Here is a 22,557-nt window from a genome sequence, read left to right as displayed (position 1 = left end):
AGGAGGCCGTCCAAGCCACTGGGAGAGGCTTAATAAGCCAGAGCTTATTCCCGTGAATGGAGAACCATCAGCGACGCTAAAGGAACACCACCTTCTGAGAGACGACAACACAGAGATCATCGAAGAGAACAAAGGAACTAGCAGACTGAGGTACGAGCACTGCAGCCTTGGCAGCAGTGTCAGCAGCCTCATTTCCTGGCAGGAACCCACAGAAGCATCACACTGATTCCACCAAGAGTGAGCAAGTGACAGTTTTCCTGGACCTGCTGCACTAAGGAATGTACGGTGTACAGCGCACCTAGACTTTGAAGGGTGCTGAGCAAGTCTGAGCAGAGGACACAATTGAAAAGGTTGTGACGCCGGATGTACTCCGTGGCCTGATATAGGCCAAAGAGCTCAACTGTAAATACTGAGAAGTGTGTCGGAAGCAGATATCAAAAGACATGGATGCCAATGACAAAGGCACACCCGGCCCCTCGGTCAGTCCACACAAAGGTACTATCGTGAAGGTCATGAAACTGAAGGCGATAGAGTGAGGTTGGAGTAGTGTCCTCAGGAAGTGAATGAAGGCCAAAGTTAACATGGGCCACTTCACAAAACTGAGGTGGTGAACGGATCACACCCACCGGGAAAGTCACAGGTATTGTGAAGATAAGCCACCGTAGCAAGTGCCGAAAGTGGACTCCAGGAGATAACAGGGAAGAGGGAAGCGGGAAGCGCCCCATACTGGTGATCAAAGAAAACATCAAAGAAGGAGGCATAGAATGGGTGGCTATGCATGGCAGAAACAGTATGCATACTTACTGAGGAGGAAGTCGCGGCGGTACGACAGTGGTACTACAGCAGCTTCAGCACACATACACTCAACTGGGCTAGTGTAAAAGGTGCCAGTGACCAAATGAATGCCACGATCGTGGATAGTGTTAAGACGGCATAAGAGGGATGGATGTGCAGATGCATAAACAAATCACCCATAGTCGAGTTTCGAACGGGCAAGGGACTGGTACAAATGGAGGAGAGTGGTTCTATTGGCACCTCAGGGAGTACCACTGAGGACATGTAGGACATTGAGGAACTGCATAAAGTGGGCTGCCAGGCAAGACATGAGGACCAAGAGTGTTTCCCTTTGAGCACAAGCCCCAGAAATTTCATAGTTTCAATTACTGGAAGGGCAACAGGCCCAAGATGTAAAGATGGGGGGAGAGACCAATGGCATTACCAGGAATTCATGCAGACTGTTTTGTTAGTGGAAAAGCGAAAGCCACTGTCGAGGCTCCAGGAGTAAAAATGATCAAAACATCACTGCTCAATGAGACAGGTCCATGGAGAACTGCAATAGATGGCAAAATAGCCAACAAAATGGGTGCCGGGGTTGACCGGCAGGAGACAGGCCATTATAGGATTAATGACGATAGCAAATAGGATGACACTCAGGATGGAACCCTGAAGCACATCGTTTTCCTGGATAAAGGTGTCCAACAAGGCAGAACCAACACACAACTCGAAAACTCTGTCTTAAATATTCCTGAAAGAGACAGGGCAAGCAGTCACGGAAGCCCCACATGTAAAGAGTACGGAGGATACCATTTCTCCAGCAGGTAGGCCTTCTCCAAATCAAAAACCACAGCCACAGTCTGGGATTTCCACAGTAAACCATTCATGACATGGGTGGACAAAGTAACGAGATGGTCAACTGCAGAAAGCTGTGCTCGAAATCCACAATTTGCATTCGTCATTAAATTGAGAGACTCGAGCCACCACATCAGCAAGGCAAGAATCCTATGTTCCATCACCTTGCAAACACAGCTGGCGAGAGAGGTGGGGCAGTAGCTACAAGGAAGGTTTTTGTCCCTACCGGGCTTAGGTATGGGCATGACAATGTCTTCACGCCAATGTCCAGGAAATGTGCCCTCTGCACAGATGCGGTATGTGTTGAGCAGAAAATGCTTGCCTGCAAGAGAAAGGTGCTGCAACATCTGAATGTGGACGGCGTCTGGGCCTGGGGCAGAGGATCGGGATGAACTCAGCATGATCCAGCTCCCTTATAGTAAAGGAGGCATTGTAGCACTCATGATTCGGAGAAGAGAAGGATATTGCCCGAGCCTAATCCACTTGTTTCCAATGGAGAAAGGCAGGGTCATAGTGGGAAGAGCTCAAAATGTCCTAAAATGACAGCTCAAGGTGCTGGAGATAGCAATAGGGTCCACGATGACCGTCTGCTACTGTCAGGCCAGGAATTGGGGAATGGATCTTGATCCCAGACAACCATCGGAGGTTGGCACAAACACAGGTGGAAGAAAAAAGAAAACCACAATAATGATAGAATGGTAACAAACACTGAAATGGACAAAATCAGACAAGAAAATGAGAGCCACAAGAAACATGTAGAAGAGATTAAAACAAGACAGCAGATTACCATGGCTGGCTGACCATGAGGAGAAAAAGGAGAAGCCAGCCACTCTGCAACACATGAAAACCTCCACTCTAAAAGCACTTGGGTGGAGGACACAGAGGGACAAATGACATGAGCTAAAATTTAGATCAAATGCAAAAATCCACCCTCACGAATAAAATGTAAAACTAAAGCTGCTGTTGAGGCATTGTCGCCCAACACCCGAAGGCAGGGTGCTGGGAAAGTTAAAACACCGCCACAGAGTGGCTAGAAGTGGGCAGTCCAGGGAGAGGTGGACAACCGTCATTTGTGAGCCACAGCGACACTGAGGTGGGTCCTCGCAACGGAGGAGGTAACCATGCAATAGCCACGTATGGCCAATGTGGAGCCGGCAGAGGCCAACCAATTCCCTGCGAGAGGACCGCATGGAAGGCTTCCACACATTCATTGTCTCCTTAATGACACACAGTTTGTTGTGCATATTGTTATGCCATTCCACCTCCCAAAGCAGAAAAACCCCTGTGGTTTAAGACACAATGCAGGTCAGTTTCAGAGATGCCTACCTCTAGAAGCAGTTTCCACGTAGCCTGTTTGGCCAGCCTGTCGGCAAGTTCATTGCCTGGGATTCCAACATGGCGTGGGATCCACACAAACACCACGGAACGACGGAACCGATCCACGGCAAAGATGGACTCCTGAATGGATGCTACCAAAGGATGGGGAAGGTAGCACTGGTTGATAGCTTGTAGGCTACTCAAGGAGTCAGTACACAGGAGAAATGACTCTTCAGGGCTTGAGCGGATGTGCTCAAGAGCACAATGTATGGCCTACAGCTCTGCACAGCCACCTAGCAAGGAGTTCTGTTCAATATGTCCTCCATGAACATACACAAATCCTACATGACCATCAGCCATCAAGCCATCAGACTAAACCACTTCATGGCCCCGGTACAAGTCATGAATCGAGAGGAAGTGATTGCGGAGAGTTCTACATCTACATTTATACTCCGCAAGCCACCCAACCGTGTGTGGCGGAGAGGTTAACGGAGTCCTTAGGGCTATGCAAAATGCCTAGAGGAATCTGTGGCCTAGGTGTACACTGTGGAGGTGTACGTGAATGGACCTCGAGGAGAGGTGGTAACGGGAAGGACTCCAGTTCAGACAGAAGGGACTGGACACGAACCACAATCTTAAGCCCTGACCTGGACTGCCGGTGCAGGAGATGAACCGCTGTGGTTGGGAAAAGGGGACGGTAATTCGGATGCGCAGAACTATGAATGTGTGCAACATAACTGGCAAGCAGGTGTGCACACCTAACCTTCAATGGAGGGACACCAGTCTCCTCCACGACGCCGCTGAACCATAAACCACACTCCCATAGTCAAGGTGGGATTGAACAAGGGCTTCATAGAGCTGCAGCAGTGTGGAGTGATCTGCACACCAGTTGTGTTGCTCAGGCAGTGGAGGGCACTGAGGTGCTGCCAGCACTTTCGCATAAGTTGACGAAGGTGAGGAAGTCAAGTCAATCGGGCAGCAAAAACCAGTCCTAAGAATCGATATGTCTCCACTACGGTGAGTGGACTGTCATTAAGGTAAAGTTCTGGTTCTGAATGAACGGTGCAACACTGACAGAAATGCATGACACACGACTTCGCGGCTAGAAACTGGAAGCCATCGGCGAGAGCTCATGACTGCCTTGTGAATGGCTCCCTGTAAGCACCACTCAGCTACATCGATACTGGAGGAGCAATACGAAGTGCAGAAGTCATCCACATACAGATAAGGTGAGACCAATGGCCTTACAGCTGCTCCTGGACCGTTAATAGCCACTAAAAATAGAGACACTCAATACAGAGCCCTGCAGAACGCCATTCTGCTGGATACGGGTGGGGGGGGGGGGGGGGGGGGGGGATCTATGGGAGGCACCGACTTGGACACAGAAAGTACGGAGCGACAGGAAGTTTTGGATCAGGAGCGGGCCCTGGAGGCCCCACTCATACAATCTGGCAAGGATATGTCGTCGCCAGATCGCGTTGTACGCTTTACGTATGTAAAAAAAGATGGCAACCACGTGTTGGCATCTGGGGGCACCCTAAAGAATGTGGGATCATTTTTTCCGCAGCGGAAACGACCCTTGTAATGACCTGCTCAACGACAACATTGATGGCACCATGTGCGGGAGATTCCGTGGTGAAGGCTTCCCAGTCTTCCTTGTTTAAAGCCCATCTGGGTAGGTGTCCGTGGGCATGACACCAGGGGAGTGACAGGAAGACTGAGAAGTGGTCACTATCACACAGGTCGTCATGTTATCTCCAATGGATAGATGGGAGAAGGCCAGGACTGCAAATCAACAAATCAATGGCCGAATATGTGTCATGTGCCACAACGAAATGTGTGGGGGCACCTGTATTTAAGAGGCAGAAGGTCGAGTTGTGACAGTAAATTTTCGACCTCCCTACCTCGACCAGTAAGCATTACGCCACCACACAAAGGGTTATGGGCATTAAAATCTCCCGAAAGTAGGAAAGGTTTAGGGAGTTGATCAATCAGTGCAGCCAATACACTCAAGGGTACTGCACCATCTGGAGAAAGATGTATGTTGTACACAGTTGTTTCCTGCGTCCTTATCCTGGCAGCCACAGCTTCAAGTGGGATTTGAAGGGGCACAGGCTCACTACATACTGAGTTCAAGACATGGGCACAAACTCCACCTGACACACTATTATAGTCGCTACGGTTCCTGTAATATCCCTTATAGCCATGGAGGGCAGGGATCTGTTTTGCTGGGAACCCGGTTTCCTCGAGAGCAATGCAGAAAGCAGGTGTAAATCTTAACAGTTGCTGTAACTCAGCCAGCTGGTGTAAAAAACTGCCGCAATTCCACTGGAGGTTTACATGATAGTAAGACTAGGAAGCCATGAAACACTCAATGAGGCAGTCTGCACAGCAGGGTCACCTGCTGCCACCAGACAATTACCTGTGCGATCGACATCCATTTTGTCAGAGCCCATCAAGATCTAGGTCCTCAGCAGATGCCAGAATCTCCACCTCATCCTCAGACACAGAGCTTGTAGGTAGTGGTGGAGTGGGTGCCACTAGAGTGCCTTAGTTCTTGGGGGGGGGGGGGGGGGGTCTTTTTCTTTTTATGTTTCTCTCACTACTCCTTAGGTTTTTCGGGCTGGGAAGGCTTCACTGATTCAGTCTCAGGGACTGAAGAGGACCATGAAGCCCTACAACCAGCTACATGTGGTTGCTTCAGCCACTGGCGGGTGTAGCTTTGCCACTGGTAGGAACCTGGGAAGTGAGTGGCCCAAGGGATCCCTTCGTGACGAGAGGGGCCGAAGAAGACTTACACATCTCAGACTGAGAAGTGGGGACTGACATCCTCAATGGTTGGGTGTGGGGTGTTACTCCTGAATAAGGTTGTGCAAGAGCAACAGGGAGGGAAGTGCCCCCCACACCACCACCACCACCACCACCACCACCACCAAGGGGACAGGTGGAGTCTGACAGTTCAGAGCCAACTGTACATGGCAGAACGGAAGACGGTAGAACCGTTGTCGTAGCTGCGGCATAGGTTGACGTCATATGCACAGGATGTAGCCTTTCATATTTTCTCTTTGCCTCAGTGTAGGTATGTCGGTCCAGGGTCTTTTATTCCACTGTTTTTCTTTCTTTCTGGAGAATCTTGCAGTCTGGTGGACAAGGTGAATGGTGCTCCCCGCAGCTGACAGATGGGAGGCGAGGCACAGGGAATATTGGGAAGTGAAGGACATCCAAAACCCCAACAGGTGATGCTGGAAGTACAGCAGGAAGACATATGGCTGAACTTCCAGCACTTAAGGCACAGCATTGGGGGAGTGATATATGGCTTTACGTCATAGCAGTAGACCATCACCTTGACCTTCTCAGGTAATTTGTCACCCTCAAAGTCCATTATAGTGAGTGGATTGTCATTAAGGTGGGGAGAAGGAGGCGGACAATCACCCTCATGCACATCACTACCACAGGTTACACATTTGGCGGGATATCAATAAGACGATCTAGTGTGGTTGAAACAATGACACTGGTAGCAGTGCATTGGGTTCGGAATGTACGGTCGGACTGTGATTATTTGATGACCTGTTTTGATCTTGGATGGAAGCACCACTCTATCAAGGATGAGAAAAAAGTGCCAGTGGGCACTAAGGAGGAATCTACCTTTTTCTTCACCCAATGGACAGCAAAGACACCCTGATCAGAGGGGCAAGATTGAATTTTAACCTCAGTCAGACCATCGTCAGCCTAGTGTAAATCACACTACGGAAAGAAATAAGAGTTCTATGGGCCTCAACACGAACAGGGTAGCCATGGATAAGCAAGGCAGCAAGCAGTTGTGCTTGAGAATCAGTAGTTGTCTCCAAAATCGAAGTGCCATTCCGTAAACAACAGCAGGATTTCACAGGACCGCAACTGCATCAACACATTTCTGAATAATAAACAGATTTACTATGGTAAATGACTGACCATCTTCAGTACGTGAGACCATGAGGAACCGTGGTGCAGCTGGAAGGGCCTTTAGTGACTGTTCACACCTCAGGTCACACCTCTCTAACACTTGACAGGGGAACGAATCGGCAATTTGGGGAGGTTGCAGCTCAGGCAATCATCCCTCCCTGGGCCTGGCCTGTACTAGGGAGTACGTGCAAACCCTACCTGTTGACCCAGGGTTGGGAAATACATGTTATCCTGTCACCTGGTACATGTCAGACATGTGGGGTGCCCTTCAGGAGGGCACAGAAAGCAGGAAGAAAAAGAGGATTCTCAAACACCGAAGCAGAGGAATGAGAGGAGAAGGGAAACAAAGAAAGGAAAAGGGAACTAAAAACAGTGGTGAGAGTATCCTTGTCAGCGACAAACGATGCGGAACATTCCCAGTACACCCCAGATATGTTCCCAAGGGAGGGGAAAAAGAATAGCAAAAGAACAGATACACCGCACAGAAGGGAAAAGATACTGCAAAGGCTGGGGCCCCGTGGTATCCAAGCACGAACCCGCCAAAGAGTGGCGAGCCCCCTGGGGAAAGGAAGCATTTTGTTTTACATCAGTATGTATCGTATGACAGCTGGTATTGTTTTACAGATAAGTGAGTTTACACAGATACCTGGACTGCCACCAACCTCTCCTGATTCTTCTGCTCATACCCAAGCCCTTCTACATTTTTTTTGTCTTCTGTAACTATGCAAATCACTGAAGCACATGGTGGAGGGTACATCCCACTGCCCCAGTTGGAGTTTCTTCCCATTCCATTCACATATCGTGTGCAGAAAAAATGATTGTTGACAAGCCCCCTGTGCATGCTGTAGTTATTCTAATCTTGTCCTCACGATCCCCGTGTAATACACAGGGTAGTGGTGTGTATTTCTAGCATAATTAAAAGCCCCTTGAAACTTTGTAAGTAGTCTTTCTTAGGATATTTTATGTCTATCTTCAAGAATCTGTCAGTTCAGTTCATTCAGCTTCCCTGAGACATTCTCCCACAGCACAAACAAACCTTTGATCATATGTGCTCACCTCTATGTACATTAAGTCTCTCCTGTCAGTCCTACTTGGTATGGATCCCTCACGCTTGAGCATCATTCTAGTATGTGCCGCATGAGTGATTTGTATGCAATCCCCTTTGTTGACTCATTGCATTTCCTCAGCATTCATTCAATAAATCTAAGTATAACACCTGCTTCACCTATGACTGAGTCTGTGTAATCATTCCAGTTCATATACTTACGAAGTGTTACACCCAGGTATTCGTACAAGTAGGACGATTCCAACTGTGACTCTTCAATATTATCACCATAAGATCATTTTTTTTTGTTTGTTTTGTAAAGTGTATGATTTCTTCTGGTGTTCTCGAAAGGAGGCTTACCCAGCAACTGCCTTTGTACAAGCAAACTATGAATTTTCCTCCATTCTTCCTTCTTTACTATATCTCCTCATTTGTGAGTCTGTATTCTTGACATTAAATGTGCCAACAGAGATCCATCTGTCAGTTTCAGCCTATGTCATCTCCCACATTCATGAACCACACAGTGCTACACTACACACAATTCCTTACCAGGCATTTTATTTATTTGTACACATGCTGTAACTACGAAAGCGAGTCTAGAAACATTTTGTTCAAAAATGGCTCTAAGCACTATGGGACGTAACATCTGAGGTCATCAGTCCCCTAGACTTAGAACTACTTAAATCTAACTAACCTAAGGACATCACACACATCCATGTCAGAGGCAAGATTCGAACCTGCGACCGCAGCAGCAGCTCGGTTCTGGACTGAAGCACCAAGAACCACTCATACACAGCGGCCGGCTAAACATTTTGTCCAGTTTCATTTTTCAGCATGTTATTTCTCCTTCACTAACACCTCACCTTTATTTACAAGCATAATGCATGCAATACTTGACAATACTCTCTCTTTTCAAGGAATGCATTGGGGTTCACTCTGGTAGATTATTAATTTTTCCACGAACAGTTTCACTTTTAGAGCTATCTACTTACATATATCTTCTGCATCAGACACATTAAATTACATGAAGCATCTACTGTCTTGAATTAGACCTTATAACCAACCCCATATCTGAATAGCAATTCTCCCAAAATAAGAATCACTTGTGTATATTTTCAAATCGATTTATGAACAGTCTTGTTCATACCTTCAAAAGTTTTAATATTTGCGGATAATTTTCACTGTAAACTGATTTTGATCTTAGATACTGCATAACAATTTCAAAGTGGAAATATATTTAATTTTAATGTAGATATTATCCAGTGAAACTGTAACATTTCGTTTCCTAAGTCAATAAATGTAATTCCTGGTCCACTGCCATCAGTTCCTTAATATTATGTTTTATGGCACATAATTTTTATTACAATGCTGTTAAACTTTTTCCAGTAAGTTGTGGCCCATTTGGACATTTCTTTATTCACCAGCCAATGCAGTATCCTTTTAACCACAGCAAAACATATACCCCTGTAGTTTTTGTCCTTTTTCAAGCCTTCTTGGAAAAGGGTATTAAATTCACAAGTTTCAATTCCTTTGCAGCCTGAGAACGTTCTTTTTAAAACTTTTAAAGGGCTTCGAGTGAGATCTATTTTTTATTGCATTTATGATAAATGACAGCATTGTAATAACTGTGACAAAAATATCTCAGTTTCACTAAGGCCCCATCACGTCAGTCCTCCAAATACAAAGAACAAGCAAACGCAGGTCCTAATAGCCACTAACTCCCAATGCTCGCAGCTTGCGTAATGGTGGCCTACGCACCAGACTGATCCTGACCCCAATACTCTAAAAGCTGGCCTTCCAAATCTATTCTCCACATTCAGTGTCCTGGTACACTATTTCACAAAATATTCCAGATGAAAATGAAATGAATCCCTGCCACCACTGGCAACAGCATTATCTCCATGAACTTATGAGAGCGATCCTTGTAATGTGTCAGTTTATTACAAGGACACTGAGTTTTGAGGCACAAATGATTCATCATGATTTTTTTTACTGCTTACAATAATACACTTGCCTATATTCCACATGCTGAGAGTAAACAGCGAGCCCTTCAAACTCCAGTATATAGTCCTGCTGAACAAAATCATCACCTGACTTAATTCTAAAAAATTCTTGACGGAAAGTAATGGATGGATGAAATGTAACAAATCATCACACAGTTGCGTTACTGATAAGGCCATCAACAACACTGAAAACGTTGCTACATGTTGGACAAATTTCCCTTTCAGGGCAATAAATTGACACACACACACACACACACACACACACACACACACGGAAGGATATAGATTCTATTTAAATCTAGAATTTGCAGTGTTATTCCTCCACCTTATTTTCACCATCAATTTGTAGCATAGTAGTAGAAGCATTGAACTACTAGACTGAGGCAGCAAGTCGCAATAGGATGTTTATTCCATAAGAATAGACCCCACAGAAGCCAAAATTCCATGTTTAATCTTAATCCAGTACATGTTCCACTAAGTCAAAGTTTCACAACAGCTACAGATTATAGTATTCATTCAAGATTCCTTATACTCTATCAATTTGGCAAATCTGAAAATGCTAATCAGCAGTCAAAATTTTACGTACTGTAGATACATATCAAAACGCTAACTTTTGAAGTTATTAATTCCTTCCTCAGAGATAAACTTGAGATGGATTCCGGAATGTTAGGAGAAAGCACAGGTTGGTCACACCTGTGGATGAGAAGCACCTACTTGTATGCACCCACCCAGTGGGACTGTGCGGCACAGATGACAAACACTTGAGCAACATACTAATACAGGTCACACAAGAGTATTGTAATTAATCTCCTTTGTAGACTGACATTTTCTCAGTCCCACCAATGTACTGACATCTACAGCAACAACAGGAATAAAAAGTTTTGGAACAAATAGGGAACTAATCACAGCCAAACAATGTTCATGTAGCAAAACATGAGTGAAAGATGAACATCCCCGATCTCACAAAACCACAAATTAGGGAAAGAAACAGTTCCATACTGTTAGCTGACTTGGTTGTAACATGTTGACTGATCAAAAAGCAACAGTTACTTCATTACTGATGAGCGGAGTAGAATTTACAACTATGCAAGAGCTCGCGTCATGTGAGGGTACAAAAACCAAGGTGCAATGATTTAATAAGAAATGTGTAAAATTATATCCAGGAAGTAGCTTTTATATTGCAGAACACAGACTTAGCAGTGCTGTCATACAGAAAAGGAAATCTCATAGAGGTGAGTTACATAGTTTAAGAGGCATGTATCTTTAATAACAATGCAGGTTTTGAAAGATTTAATGACAAAAGTATTGGAAAGTAAAATTTTATTTTGATTACAATTATCAGAGGTAGTTCAAAATAAAGGGCATTGTTGGCAATTACAGGATGCAGTTTCATTCCATAGTTTCACAACTCCCACTGTTGTGTCGATAGTTACTTCAATAGTAAGGTAAATCTACATAGTTTTGTACTCCCCATTGATTACTCAGGCCTACAACAAAAATGGCATCAAAAAATCCTAACCAAATAGGAAAAAAACTTATGAGCACATCTCTTACATCTGATTAAAGCCAATGACTAGTATCGAATATTCCTCTTTATACGCACAGTCATGGTGGGCAGTAATTAATTACAAAAGAATGCCAACTTCTTGTTTCACACAATCTATAAAAAAAGTAAATACCCTGATATTCTCAAGTAGTAACATTAATTTCAACCTAATTGGTAGTGATCTGAAACTAGATACTCCCTGCAACAAACCAACACTGCTACAATTTGTTCAAGTACAGTAGTGTTCTCAGTTATTTTTTTCGTAGATGAATGTATTCCACAGTACAATGATCCCATACCGATTTAAGTCAAAAATAGGCCACTCAGCAACCACACACAAAAAAAGCAATGATCTGCTGTAATGGAAAGCATAAGGTTTAGGTGGCATCTGGCCTGATACTGTATTAAATTCACAGGTGATACAGAGAGGCCTTTATCACTGAGATGAAGGAAAACCATCTATGATGGTACAGACAAGTACTTTGAGCAGACTACGAAACAACTGCACAACTCAGGTTTCCATCAAAAGTACACTAACTACTTATTTGTGCACCAAATCAATATTATAGTAATTAATGGTAACACCTTCATCCATTTGTTTAAATCTCTTTATTCAAATGCAAACTGTTTCTGTGACTTGCTGCACCGTCATCACACCCCTCTACTGGCAAAAACTGGACCTATAACCAACTTTGGTCATTGCCATAACAGGGAATAATCATGAAACTCAGGTTCGGATACTTATGCCATTATGGCAGTACAGGCAGTGAACAGTTGGTTATACATCCAATTCTTGCCAATAGAGGGTCCTTATGATTGAGCAGTGTCACTGAAACTGTTCACATTTGAATAAGAGACAGACACACAGCTGAAGGAGTTATGCTGACCAGCCATTGTCCCACTCTCCACCTAAAATAGAAGATGTATATACAAAAGTTTGAAGCAATGTTGCCTTGGTAAACTCTGCATATACCTCAAGATAGCAGGTCTTCACCCTGAACAAGCAAAAGATTAAGCCAGCTGGAGACAACCAAAGGTTGGACCTCATTACACTGTGGGACAAACACTAAGGGAAAAGAAGAATCTGAAAATATATGCTAACCAAATTTTTACACAATATATTAAAAACTGTTTTTAAGACCTCTACAATTTCTTTTATTTTTTATTTTGTGTGTGTGAATGATGCCTCTCTCACCACCCAGGTTATATGGATTCTAGTAACAGTGGTCCTATGCTGATAGTCATATAACACAGTTTTATTATGTTTCCATCTGTTGTTCATACCTATCTTGGATACAAATCTGTGCTTTATATACTTGTTTAGCAAGACAGACAACTGATGATTAACACAAAGCTCAAAGCCAGTTTCAAATTTATTTAATTTTTTGCAAACTAATATTGCTTTAAGTCAAGTTCTACAGATTCCAGCAAAGTTCTACTAACCTCCAAGTCTATCATCTCCCTAGGCTGAGGAGCCTCTGGACTCTCCCCCGTGTCCAACATCGGAATGCCATCCTTCCGAATCTCTTTCTCCAAGTAACGCAGCTTTCGCTCCATCTCGTCACATCTTCGGACTTCATTGACAAATTTCCTTTGAAATGCATTAACATCAGGATTCAACTGCAATAAAAAGAAACACTGATCATTACACGGAATAAATTAATAAACACTAAACTACTGACAGTTCCTTGTAGCTTTAACTGTGTACAGAAGATAGTCAATAATTTACATGATATACGTATCCTAATTACAGTCTTTCGTGACAACAGAACAAGAGACTTGGTATTCAATTACAATACATTTTTCATTGAAAAATATGGCAATATGCTGACCATTACAACTTTCTATTTTTTATAATATTTTAGTACCAATTTTGATTTGTGATGGTGAATAGCTTTCCTACAGCCAATTAAGGGAACTGTGAGGCTGTCTACAAGAATTTTTAGAGTGGGCAGGACAACACCATTACATACTTATGTTCCATGAACATTTTTTTCCTCACTGAAGAGTTACCACAGAATGTCATGAGCCATTAGGGAATGCAAACACGAAAAATACATCAACTTCGACATTTTCATCTAGAAAACATGCTATTGTATTTAAAGCAAAAGTTGCAGAGCTTAGACATTAATGGAGATTTGAAACCTGTGACTTGCAATAAATGTGCTTGTAAATAGAGTCAAGAAGTATTGTGGGGCAAGGAAAGTTTCAGATTCCATCTGTCTGCTTCAATTCATGGTGTAAATAAATGACATCGGGGTGGCGCAGTGTTTTCAAGTCAAATCATGTTAGTAGATTTCTCGTTATTGCACGTGGTGGCGTGCTCTTGAGTTGGATGTTCACATTTGAAGATGGTTGTGCTGTGTGTGGGAGTGAGTCACTGAACTTTGTGTGATTCTTCTGCTGTACTGTATTTGCAAGAGTGTGTGGCTTCATTAGTGTGTTAGTTTTATTTCTTGTCTTGGTGTCATCAGTTCGTGTCTGCATTAGGTATTATTAGTGTTGGAAGTTTTCGGGGTGGGTAGAGGAGTTATTTAGTTGTTTCCTGAGGACTGGTTTGGTATTTTTCTTGTTATCTCATAAGGTTTGAATGTTGTTAATTTTTACATTCTATTTTTATGTGGGTATTATGTTTATTTGTGGTACTGGATGGATTGGGGAGGATAGTTTGGGAAATTGGAATTGTTTGGAGGCTTTTGTTTTGTGTTTATAGTTGTTTAAGCGTATTTCATATGGTGAAGTGCTCCTGGGTTTTCAGTTTTCAAGCTGCATCTGGATTTTAGATATCGAGGGCTTTGAACTACGCAGGTCAAAAGAAATTTATGATACCAGGTATTTGAATTGTGGGGGGATTCCCAGTATTGAGGGCTTTGCTTACATTACGTAAGGTCACGTGAAATATGCGGTACCGCATTTTCCAGTTGTGAAGGTTTTTGTTATTGAGGGCACTGTTTCAGCTATACAGGTAAGTGAAATGTATGATTCCTATGGTTTTAATTTTTTGTGTTGTACTGAGCATATTTGTGCTGATTTTATGGCTATTTGTTTAGGGATGGTGCCGTTACTGGTGTTGTCATATGTTTAGCTTGTCCCTGCCCTAAACCCCTGCTTCCCAAAGATGTCCCATTAGTTTTATTTTATTGCTAGAATGAAACAGTCCATGCCATATTTATTTTTGTTCGCATTTGTATGTAGTGATATTATGGTGGTCACATTATATATGCTGGAGTTGTGGGTTTCTGCCATCTTGATGGTCAGAGCAGGTGCATGGAATCAGAAATTTCCCTATGTTTCATGCACTGATTTTCCTTTATTTACTATTTCTCACAGCTTTCTTAAGGAAGGAAGGAAGGGAAAATGCCAAATAAAAGTATTCATATTCCTGTTCCCCATAAAGAAACAAGCAGTTACATGAAAGAAGAATACCCTTTGCCTACTTTTTAATGTGTGTTTCTCTAAGCTATAACTACAATGCTCTCTCTTGCTTGAGGTCATTATAAATGGAGCTCAAACTGGACATGAGTGGGGCACGAATTTGCTAAATCATCGAAGGAGTCATCATAGCATTCAGCTTAAGAAACCACAAAAACCCTTCATTATGACTTCTGGATGTGCACTTGAATCCACCTCCTTCCAAATGTGTACCCACTATCCCGTTCTTTAGTTTGTTGCAATATGAGCAATAATGTTTCTCAAATTAATGTTGCAGGAACTAGTTAATCTAGCGTTAACATTTAAAGGTGAGTTACTAGATCCAAATTTCACGGAGTGACAAAAAGAAATAACACTGCTAACATATGTTGCCAAATATTATTTACTGCTGCACATGAACTTCCCAGCTCACATTTTATTTCTCTTTACACACAGTAATATGAAGTGCCTTACTACACTAATGCAAAAGTGATTAGAGAATCAATCTAGATATGGCAATACATTCTGATGAGAATGATTTGCACAAGAGCACATTTATATTCCAGCCTGTTTCCCAATTTAGTTTAAAAAGAACATTTTCTCCACCCTCTTCTCTTCCTCCCCCTATGGCAAGACTTCAGTTGAAAATTTTACTAGTGTGATTGTGCCCCCTTCCCATACTGCCAAAATTTCATACATTTGTCCAACAAACTCTTTCCTACCTGACGAAAACAATATCAACCAATCCACTAACAAATGTACGTTGCATTTCCTACTGTATCTAGTACCACCCAAACCCCCCCCCCCCCCCCCCCCACACACACACACACACACACACACACACACACACACACACACACACAGTTTTGAGCTGGAACGAAATTTAAGCTGAAAACTCCAAACTTCCACTTTCTAATTAATAAATATCCAAATACCTAATGTTCATGGCTACTCATTTAAACACTGCCCTTCCTTTTATTTGACATCTCTTTCCTATAGAATTTGAAAATTTATTAAATGTGGCCTAGATATCTTATTGATCAAAGTTTACAGCAGTTAGTCAAAATTATCTAGTAAAATAAGAGATGAAGACAATGGTTTTACTGCCACAATTCCCCAGGAAATGTCTGTGCACGAAGAAAGACCTAACAGAACATCGTGAATAAAATCAGACGTATGTAGCCAAGACTTCATGGTAACTTTCTATAAAACACACTACAGTGAAGCATGTAGTTGTATAAAATTCCTGAAAATTAAGTAGGCCTATTGTGTTCCCATTACACTAAATAGGTTTCGAATGATGAAGTTCTCGTTTAGCAACAATTGGCAGACGTCATGAGTACAGTAACGACACCGAAGGGCAGAACCTTCAAATCCATCGATCTGTTACCTCTGAACTTTTGTACAACAATCTGCACTCGCAGCTCACTGTAGAACTTAATTTCTAATTAATTACTCACAATGAATTTAAATGTCAAATTCTGACTTTTTACCAACTCTCAACATTCCACCAACAACTGATAAAAAATATGGATTTTTTGGAAGGAAACAACTAAAATTACACACGACAGTGGCGATCACAATTGCCAAGCCTCAAAGAAAAACGAAGCAGATGAAATGTCATTCGAGAAAATGTAAATCGAATAATATATCATCTACGAAACAGACTTTGTAATGGAACGAGTAACAGGGAGGGGGGCGGGGGCTGGCTTAGTAAACGACGGCCCCTCCTGTTTCTTCATTTAGTAATACAAGCAAAGTACTACATCGATTACGGCATCCTTCAGACATTAAATACTTCATGCTACATTCTTCAAAAGGCACTGCCAATAACATTACTTCTAAAATTCTGTAATCCAAATCGATTTCGCGAATTAATCAAATTAATCCCTACATTAAAACGTACAGACATGACATTAACTGTAAGTTTGTCTCATACTTACATCACGAAACTGGACCAATCCTAGTTCTCCCAATTCAGAAACACATGCATAGGCTGCTTCACTTTGAAGAAACAATTGACACAGAGTCATTTCTTCGCTTCTAAATAACGACCCCATGTTGTTGCTTTACCTTTAGGTTCCTCAAACAAAATGCACTTCAAATTTCTCTCAACGCGGCTACGCCTCCATCAGTTTCCACAACAAGTCAGGTGACTATATCTTGACGTCACGACAGGATCGAAGCAATGTTCAGACTGACGTCTCTCTGCTGCAAAGATTGGTATTGATGCGAGATACGGAAGTTCACACCTAAACAGATAAGAGAACGTGTATCAGATTAGATATTAAATTTACGTAAAGAGCTATTCTTACACATTCTCTTTGAAGAAAATGTGTGCTAGTGATAACAGATTAACGGATTCGAGCAATCTAGTAAGTATAATAGCTCCTGTAGTTACTGTAGTCTTGTAGGGATATTTTCTATGAAAACATATTCCTATTTTATGGCACCGTATATCAATTTCTAGTGTATATCAGAGCATCTTCCGCGTAACACAGTAAAGGAAAGAGCAGAAAAAGTACCTGTTGTCAGAAGTTTGGCAGAAAAAGTAGTGCAGTAACTTCATGCCTAATGACAGCCTTATAAGAAAAGAAAACAATCAAATACGCACTGCGTCAGTAGTTCAACACCCAGCGGCAGTAATAGACATGTCGTTTTACACTGTAGTGTAACGTGAGTAAGTTAAAACCTATTCCACAAAACTTATGGCAAACAATGTGAGAGGAATAACAAGCAGTTTATAAAAAAGTTATTAATGGATTTTGGTAAACAAGTAGTTCCCATCAAACTACGGTTTACTTCACCTGATTCGTGTAATCTAACTATCTCAAATGTGACGGTACAGAGATTTCATTCTGGTGTACCCTACCTTCTGTGTTCTGTTTATACAGATGGATACATTAATACAGAATAGGAAGCCAAGATCATCTTCGTTTTTGTAAACAAAAATGAGATTTAATCTAACGCATGTATTTGCTTCCTTTGGAGCAGAATTACACTGCATTTTCTCAATGGCGATTTTGTATATTTAATTGTCTACACACACATCCCTTCAAAAATGAAGCCAAGTTATTTTTCCTTTGCTTCGTACGAAACAGGAAGGTTAGTTTTCAAAGTCCTCCTGACGATAACATCGTTATAGTGAGAAACACAGATAGGATTAGAAAAAAAAGAATGGGGTAAGACATCCCTTTCAAATAGTATGACAAACTTAAGTATGTCTTAATCTTTATATTATTGTTTTGCTTTATTTTCAACGCACTTAAATATGGCACTTCAGATACAAGTATGGTAATTGGAAAAACACTTGAATCCCACTCCTGACAGATGGGGGTCAATTTTCTTAACCACTACAACACATCGCTCGGTCCCATATAGTTGGAATGTCCATTGCATCAGCACGACAAATTAAACAATGGGCTGTTTTCACATTCACCTGAACGCACTGATATAATAGAAACAGGAACTATTGCTCTTTCAGTTAAATGGTTATGACCAGTTCACACTTGCTGTCGCGTCAAGTCAAAACATTCCACGATACATTTGAAATGGTGGCATTCACAAACGGCCTTCAGCAGCGCGGAACGCCACGTCATCGTTAAGGTTTTTCGAGAAGAATCTTGACGTTGAAGTGATGGGACTGTGTCGTCGTCTACTAACTTAAAAAATTAACCTATTTTCGCACGACAGCACATGTTGCAGTAGTGGATTTTATGCTTTTGTACATTCTTAATTTTTATTTTATTGTTTTGGTTTATTTTCGTGCCATATAGATATGGCACTTCACTTACCACATGAAACGCCGTATCTACGTGCAGTAATTGCTCCTTGATATCTGCTGATGAATAAATTCCAAAACGTCAAATATGAACAATGAAGTCATTCCTTACCTGATGTTGGACTTTTACTATTGCAACTCAGTCCACCTAAATGAAGAACTACTGATTGTTATTATTATGATCGCCTGCCTTCCGCGTGACTTTATGTCACATTTATATTATTGATATTAAAATATTCTAGAAATTGTTGTAGGCCTTAGGACACATCTCTTACCGGTATCAATGTCGATAACTGGCAAAAAATGTTCGAGATTCTCGATTGGCGGAATGAATGAACTGTCTATGTACATAATTAAGTTTGCACAGAACCCTCAGTGCGTGAGCCCTACTCTCAACTGGCCAATTTTTTGTCCCCTGTTAGTTCCGTTTGGTATGGGTCCTTCACACTTGAGCAACATACTAATACAGGTCACACAAGAGTATTGTAATTAATCTCCTTTGTAGACTGACATTTTCTCAGTCCCACCAATGTACTGACATCTACCAGCTGCTTTACCTATGACTGAGCCTTAGTGAATGTTCCATTTTGTATCCCCACAAACTTATACAGACAGATATTTGTTTGAATCGACTGATTCCAGTTGTGACTCAGTTATTAGGTAGTACACTTTCAGTGTTTTGTAAGTTGCAGAATTCTACATTTTGAACTTATATCAAGGTGACTCTGTGGGTCACACTTAAAGTTAGAGCTTCTGTAGATGACACTCCATGCAAGAGAGCACCCACCCAACCAAAAAAAGTCCTCAGTCTAGCCACAAATTTTGGTTGACAACACATATAGTCATACTTATATTAATAAATGCTCATGTCGTGCTGAGTCAAGTACTGTTCAGACTACAATAAAGACTGAAACTTAAAATTTATAAGAGTAAAGGTCAGAAAAAATATACTGATTGTATTGAGTAAGTAAGGACTAAAAAATTCTGTAAGTATTCTTAAGTTGTGGAAAATATATGAGTATGTTTGCTAAAAGACTATTTAACTTTTTATACAGTACAAATAAAGTAAAAAAGTATAGGAAATTGTTGGAACTGCTGGTATATCAAAACAACCTTAGAGAGTAGGAGAGAGGTATTGTTATTGCCTATGAACAGCAATTCCCTGATTTATTTTGGCTACATTCGATTACTGTTGTTTTACTTTTGTTCATATTCACACCTTTTAAGCTCTCTGCAAGATGCTATCTATTCCATTCATCTGAGGTTCCTCATCCTGTCTCTACTTGACTACAATGTAATTGCCAAACCTCAAAGTTTTTAGTGTTTTCTCTGTGCACTTTAATTCCCTTCCAAATTTCTCCTAGGTCTCCTTGTCAGTATGAAATACTAGGACCAAAGGGCAGATAAAGGAATATACAATTTGATGGGTCGATAACAAGTTACAAATATTGTGAGAAGCTATTGAATACATTGGCTGAGTAGATGGCAAGGATGTCTGCAAAAGTGAGTCAAAGAGCTGAGGTTGAATAAAACTACATAAAATGCACCCTCATGCTAGAACAATGAATGGTTGTAGCTTTACATCGAAGAACATAGAGGGAATTTGTTAAAATAGTATGTGGCTGCCACAGCATTTGATGCTAGCTGATTTTGAAGACACATTAGGGCCCTATTTGCTACTGGAAATGTGTAATATTGATAGAAATATTCCATAAGAATGATATTAAAAAATCTGGCAAACAAACAAAAGGAAACACACAAATAGCTATGAAGTCTTCAAGGAAAATGAACCAGTACACTGATAAAAAGCCATCATACTCCTTTAAAGCAGATTTTAATCTTTCTCTAACAATTAACATGCTGCAACCACGCAGCCTGAATTGCTTATGTAGACATGAAAAATAACAATTGTTATTCAGTGAGAAATTGTACTGATCAGGCTTTGTAGTGGCCATTATTATGGCAGCACACAATGTTCGAACTGTTTATGTTCAGTGATAACTTCAGTGATATATATTTACTCTTTGGGTTTGTAGCAGTTAGTCATTCCATTGTCTTAAATAATAAAAGTTGTATGGTATTTGAATATGTTGCTATACCAGGACTACTGCCCTAGTATATCACAAATACGCAACATTATTGGTTATCCGAACATGATCAGAATAACCAATGTGATCGGAAACAACCGAGCCACACTGTTTCGACCGCTTGACATAAGTGAAACAAACGCACCAAGCTCCTTTGACTGCCTTACATACGTGAACCAACTGTGCTGCACATCTCTTATGGGTCCCATTGTCGTATCCCCATGACGTACTCACCCCATATGATCGAGCCGCCTGTAGGCGCAATAATCAGCAGAGTCTCGATTAAACCCCCATCATTCTGGCAGCAAAGCCCTATTTTATAATTTGTGCAGTTAGAAAGTCGGTTTGTGTTGGAGCAGGTGACGATGGACAAGACTTAGTATAGCTACAGCATTGCTACACACATCAAGGACGTAGCTATGAAAGTGTGAGGCATTTTGGCTGCACTGCAAACCAATGATCGGTATATGATAATAAAGAATGTTCTAATCTCCCACCTGTCGGAATCCAAGGCGAAAAGACTTGAAAAGTTGTTGTGTACAGAGGAGATGAGAGATCACAAGCCCTCACAGTTGCTACATCACATGTGGATGCTTGTGAGCAATGCTGTCAATGATGATATACAAAGTGCGATCGAAATGTAATGCAATTGGTTGTTTCCTAATGTACCTATAGGTCTGAACGCTAACCTGTCGGCGGGGAAAATAGTGAAGGGGGTACCAGCTTTCCAGCGCTGCCTTCTGCAGTCTGCTCTGAGCTGTGGAAGCACCAGCATCATTGTTTGTGTAAACACTTATCCAGTGCTTGTGTCATCGCACAAGGTGCAGTCAACTTTGGAGCAATGCTATTCAATCAAGTTTTGTTCATCCCTCAAAAAACCTCTGGCTGAAACTTACAAAATTATTCAAGAGAGGCCTACAGGGAGTCTGCCATGTCTTACCTGCTAGTTTCCAGGTGGCTAAAACAATTTGATGTGGGCTGGAAAAAGGTTACTGATTAAGTTAGATTTGGACGATTTTCGACAAGTTCACCATCGGATCATGTGACCCATGTGCGTGCGTTGCTGAATGATGACAGATGTGCGGGTGTTCAGAGGCTAGCAGATTTACTAAACATGTCATATGGGAGTGTGTTTAACATCGTTACCAATGATTTGAACATGTGTAAAGTGTGTGCTAAATTGGTTCCAAAATTGTTGAGTGACGAACAGAAGTGCAACCGTTTAGAGATTGCAACAGGAAAACAGCGATGAGACATGGGTTTTTGGGTATGACCTAGAAACGAAGAGCCAAAGCTCAGAGGGGTACACTCCCACATCTCCCAAGGCCAAGAAAGCAAGAGTGAGCAAATCGAAAATGAAAACCATACTCATCACCTTCTTCAATGGGAGAGGCTTGATCCACTCGGAATTTGTACCACAAGGAACAACTGTGAATACAGTTTACTACCTCCGAGTGTCAAAAAGACTAGCAGATCGCATCACCCACACAATGAACAAGCCCACTTCAGTGCGACTCAGCCTCAGGACACTGCGTCATGCCACACCACTCTGTTGATTTGCGAGTTTCTTGTGAAGCACAACTAGGCAATTCTGCTTTGCCATACAGTCCCAACATGGGACCATCAGACTTCTTCCTGTTCCTGCACATCAAAACCAATATGAAGGGGCACTATTTTGATACCATTAAGAACACCCAAAATGTGACGACATGTGCTCTAAATGAAATTCCATTCACCACTTTCTAGCAAGCGTACCAGGCATGGGGGTATTGCTGGAAGAAGTGTATTGCTGCTCA

General features: G+C 41.8%; 1 protein-coding gene across 6 annotated transcripts in view; it reads right to left on the bottom strand.

The window, feature by feature from the left end:
• The window catches only part of LOC124552695 (V-type proton ATPase 116 kDa subunit a1), a 113,597-nt gene extending 96,479 nt beyond the window's left edge, over nucleotides 1-17,118 (bottom strand). For 4 of the 6 annotated variants that reach the window (XM_047127034.1, XM_047127037.1, XM_047127038.1 and 1 more), the window contains exons 1-2: nucleotides 16,837-17,117; nucleotides 12,926-13,102 (exon numbers count right to left, since the gene is read on the bottom strand). In XM_047127034.1, coding sequence (XP_046982990.1) covers nucleotides 12,926-13,102; nucleotides 16,837-16,953 — 294 coding nt within the window. In that variant the 5' untranslated portion in view covers nucleotides 16,954-17,117. Of the gene's footprint in view, nucleotides 1-12,925; nucleotides 13,103-16,836 lie in introns of all 6 variants that reach the window. The other 2 variants (XM_047127033.1, XM_047127035.1) reach the window with 1 other exon arrangement.
• Nucleotides 17,119-22,557: the final 5,439 nt, after the last annotated feature.

The sequence above is a fragment of the Schistocerca americana genome, chromosome 10 (assembly GCF_021461395.2).
Source record: "Schistocerca americana isolate TAMUIC-IGC-003095 chromosome 10, iqSchAmer2.1, whole genome shotgun sequence".
Taxonomy (NCBI): domain Eukaryota; kingdom Metazoa; phylum Arthropoda; class Insecta; order Orthoptera; family Acrididae; genus Schistocerca; species Schistocerca americana.
This window is presented reverse-complemented; position numbering and strand designations above follow the sequence as displayed.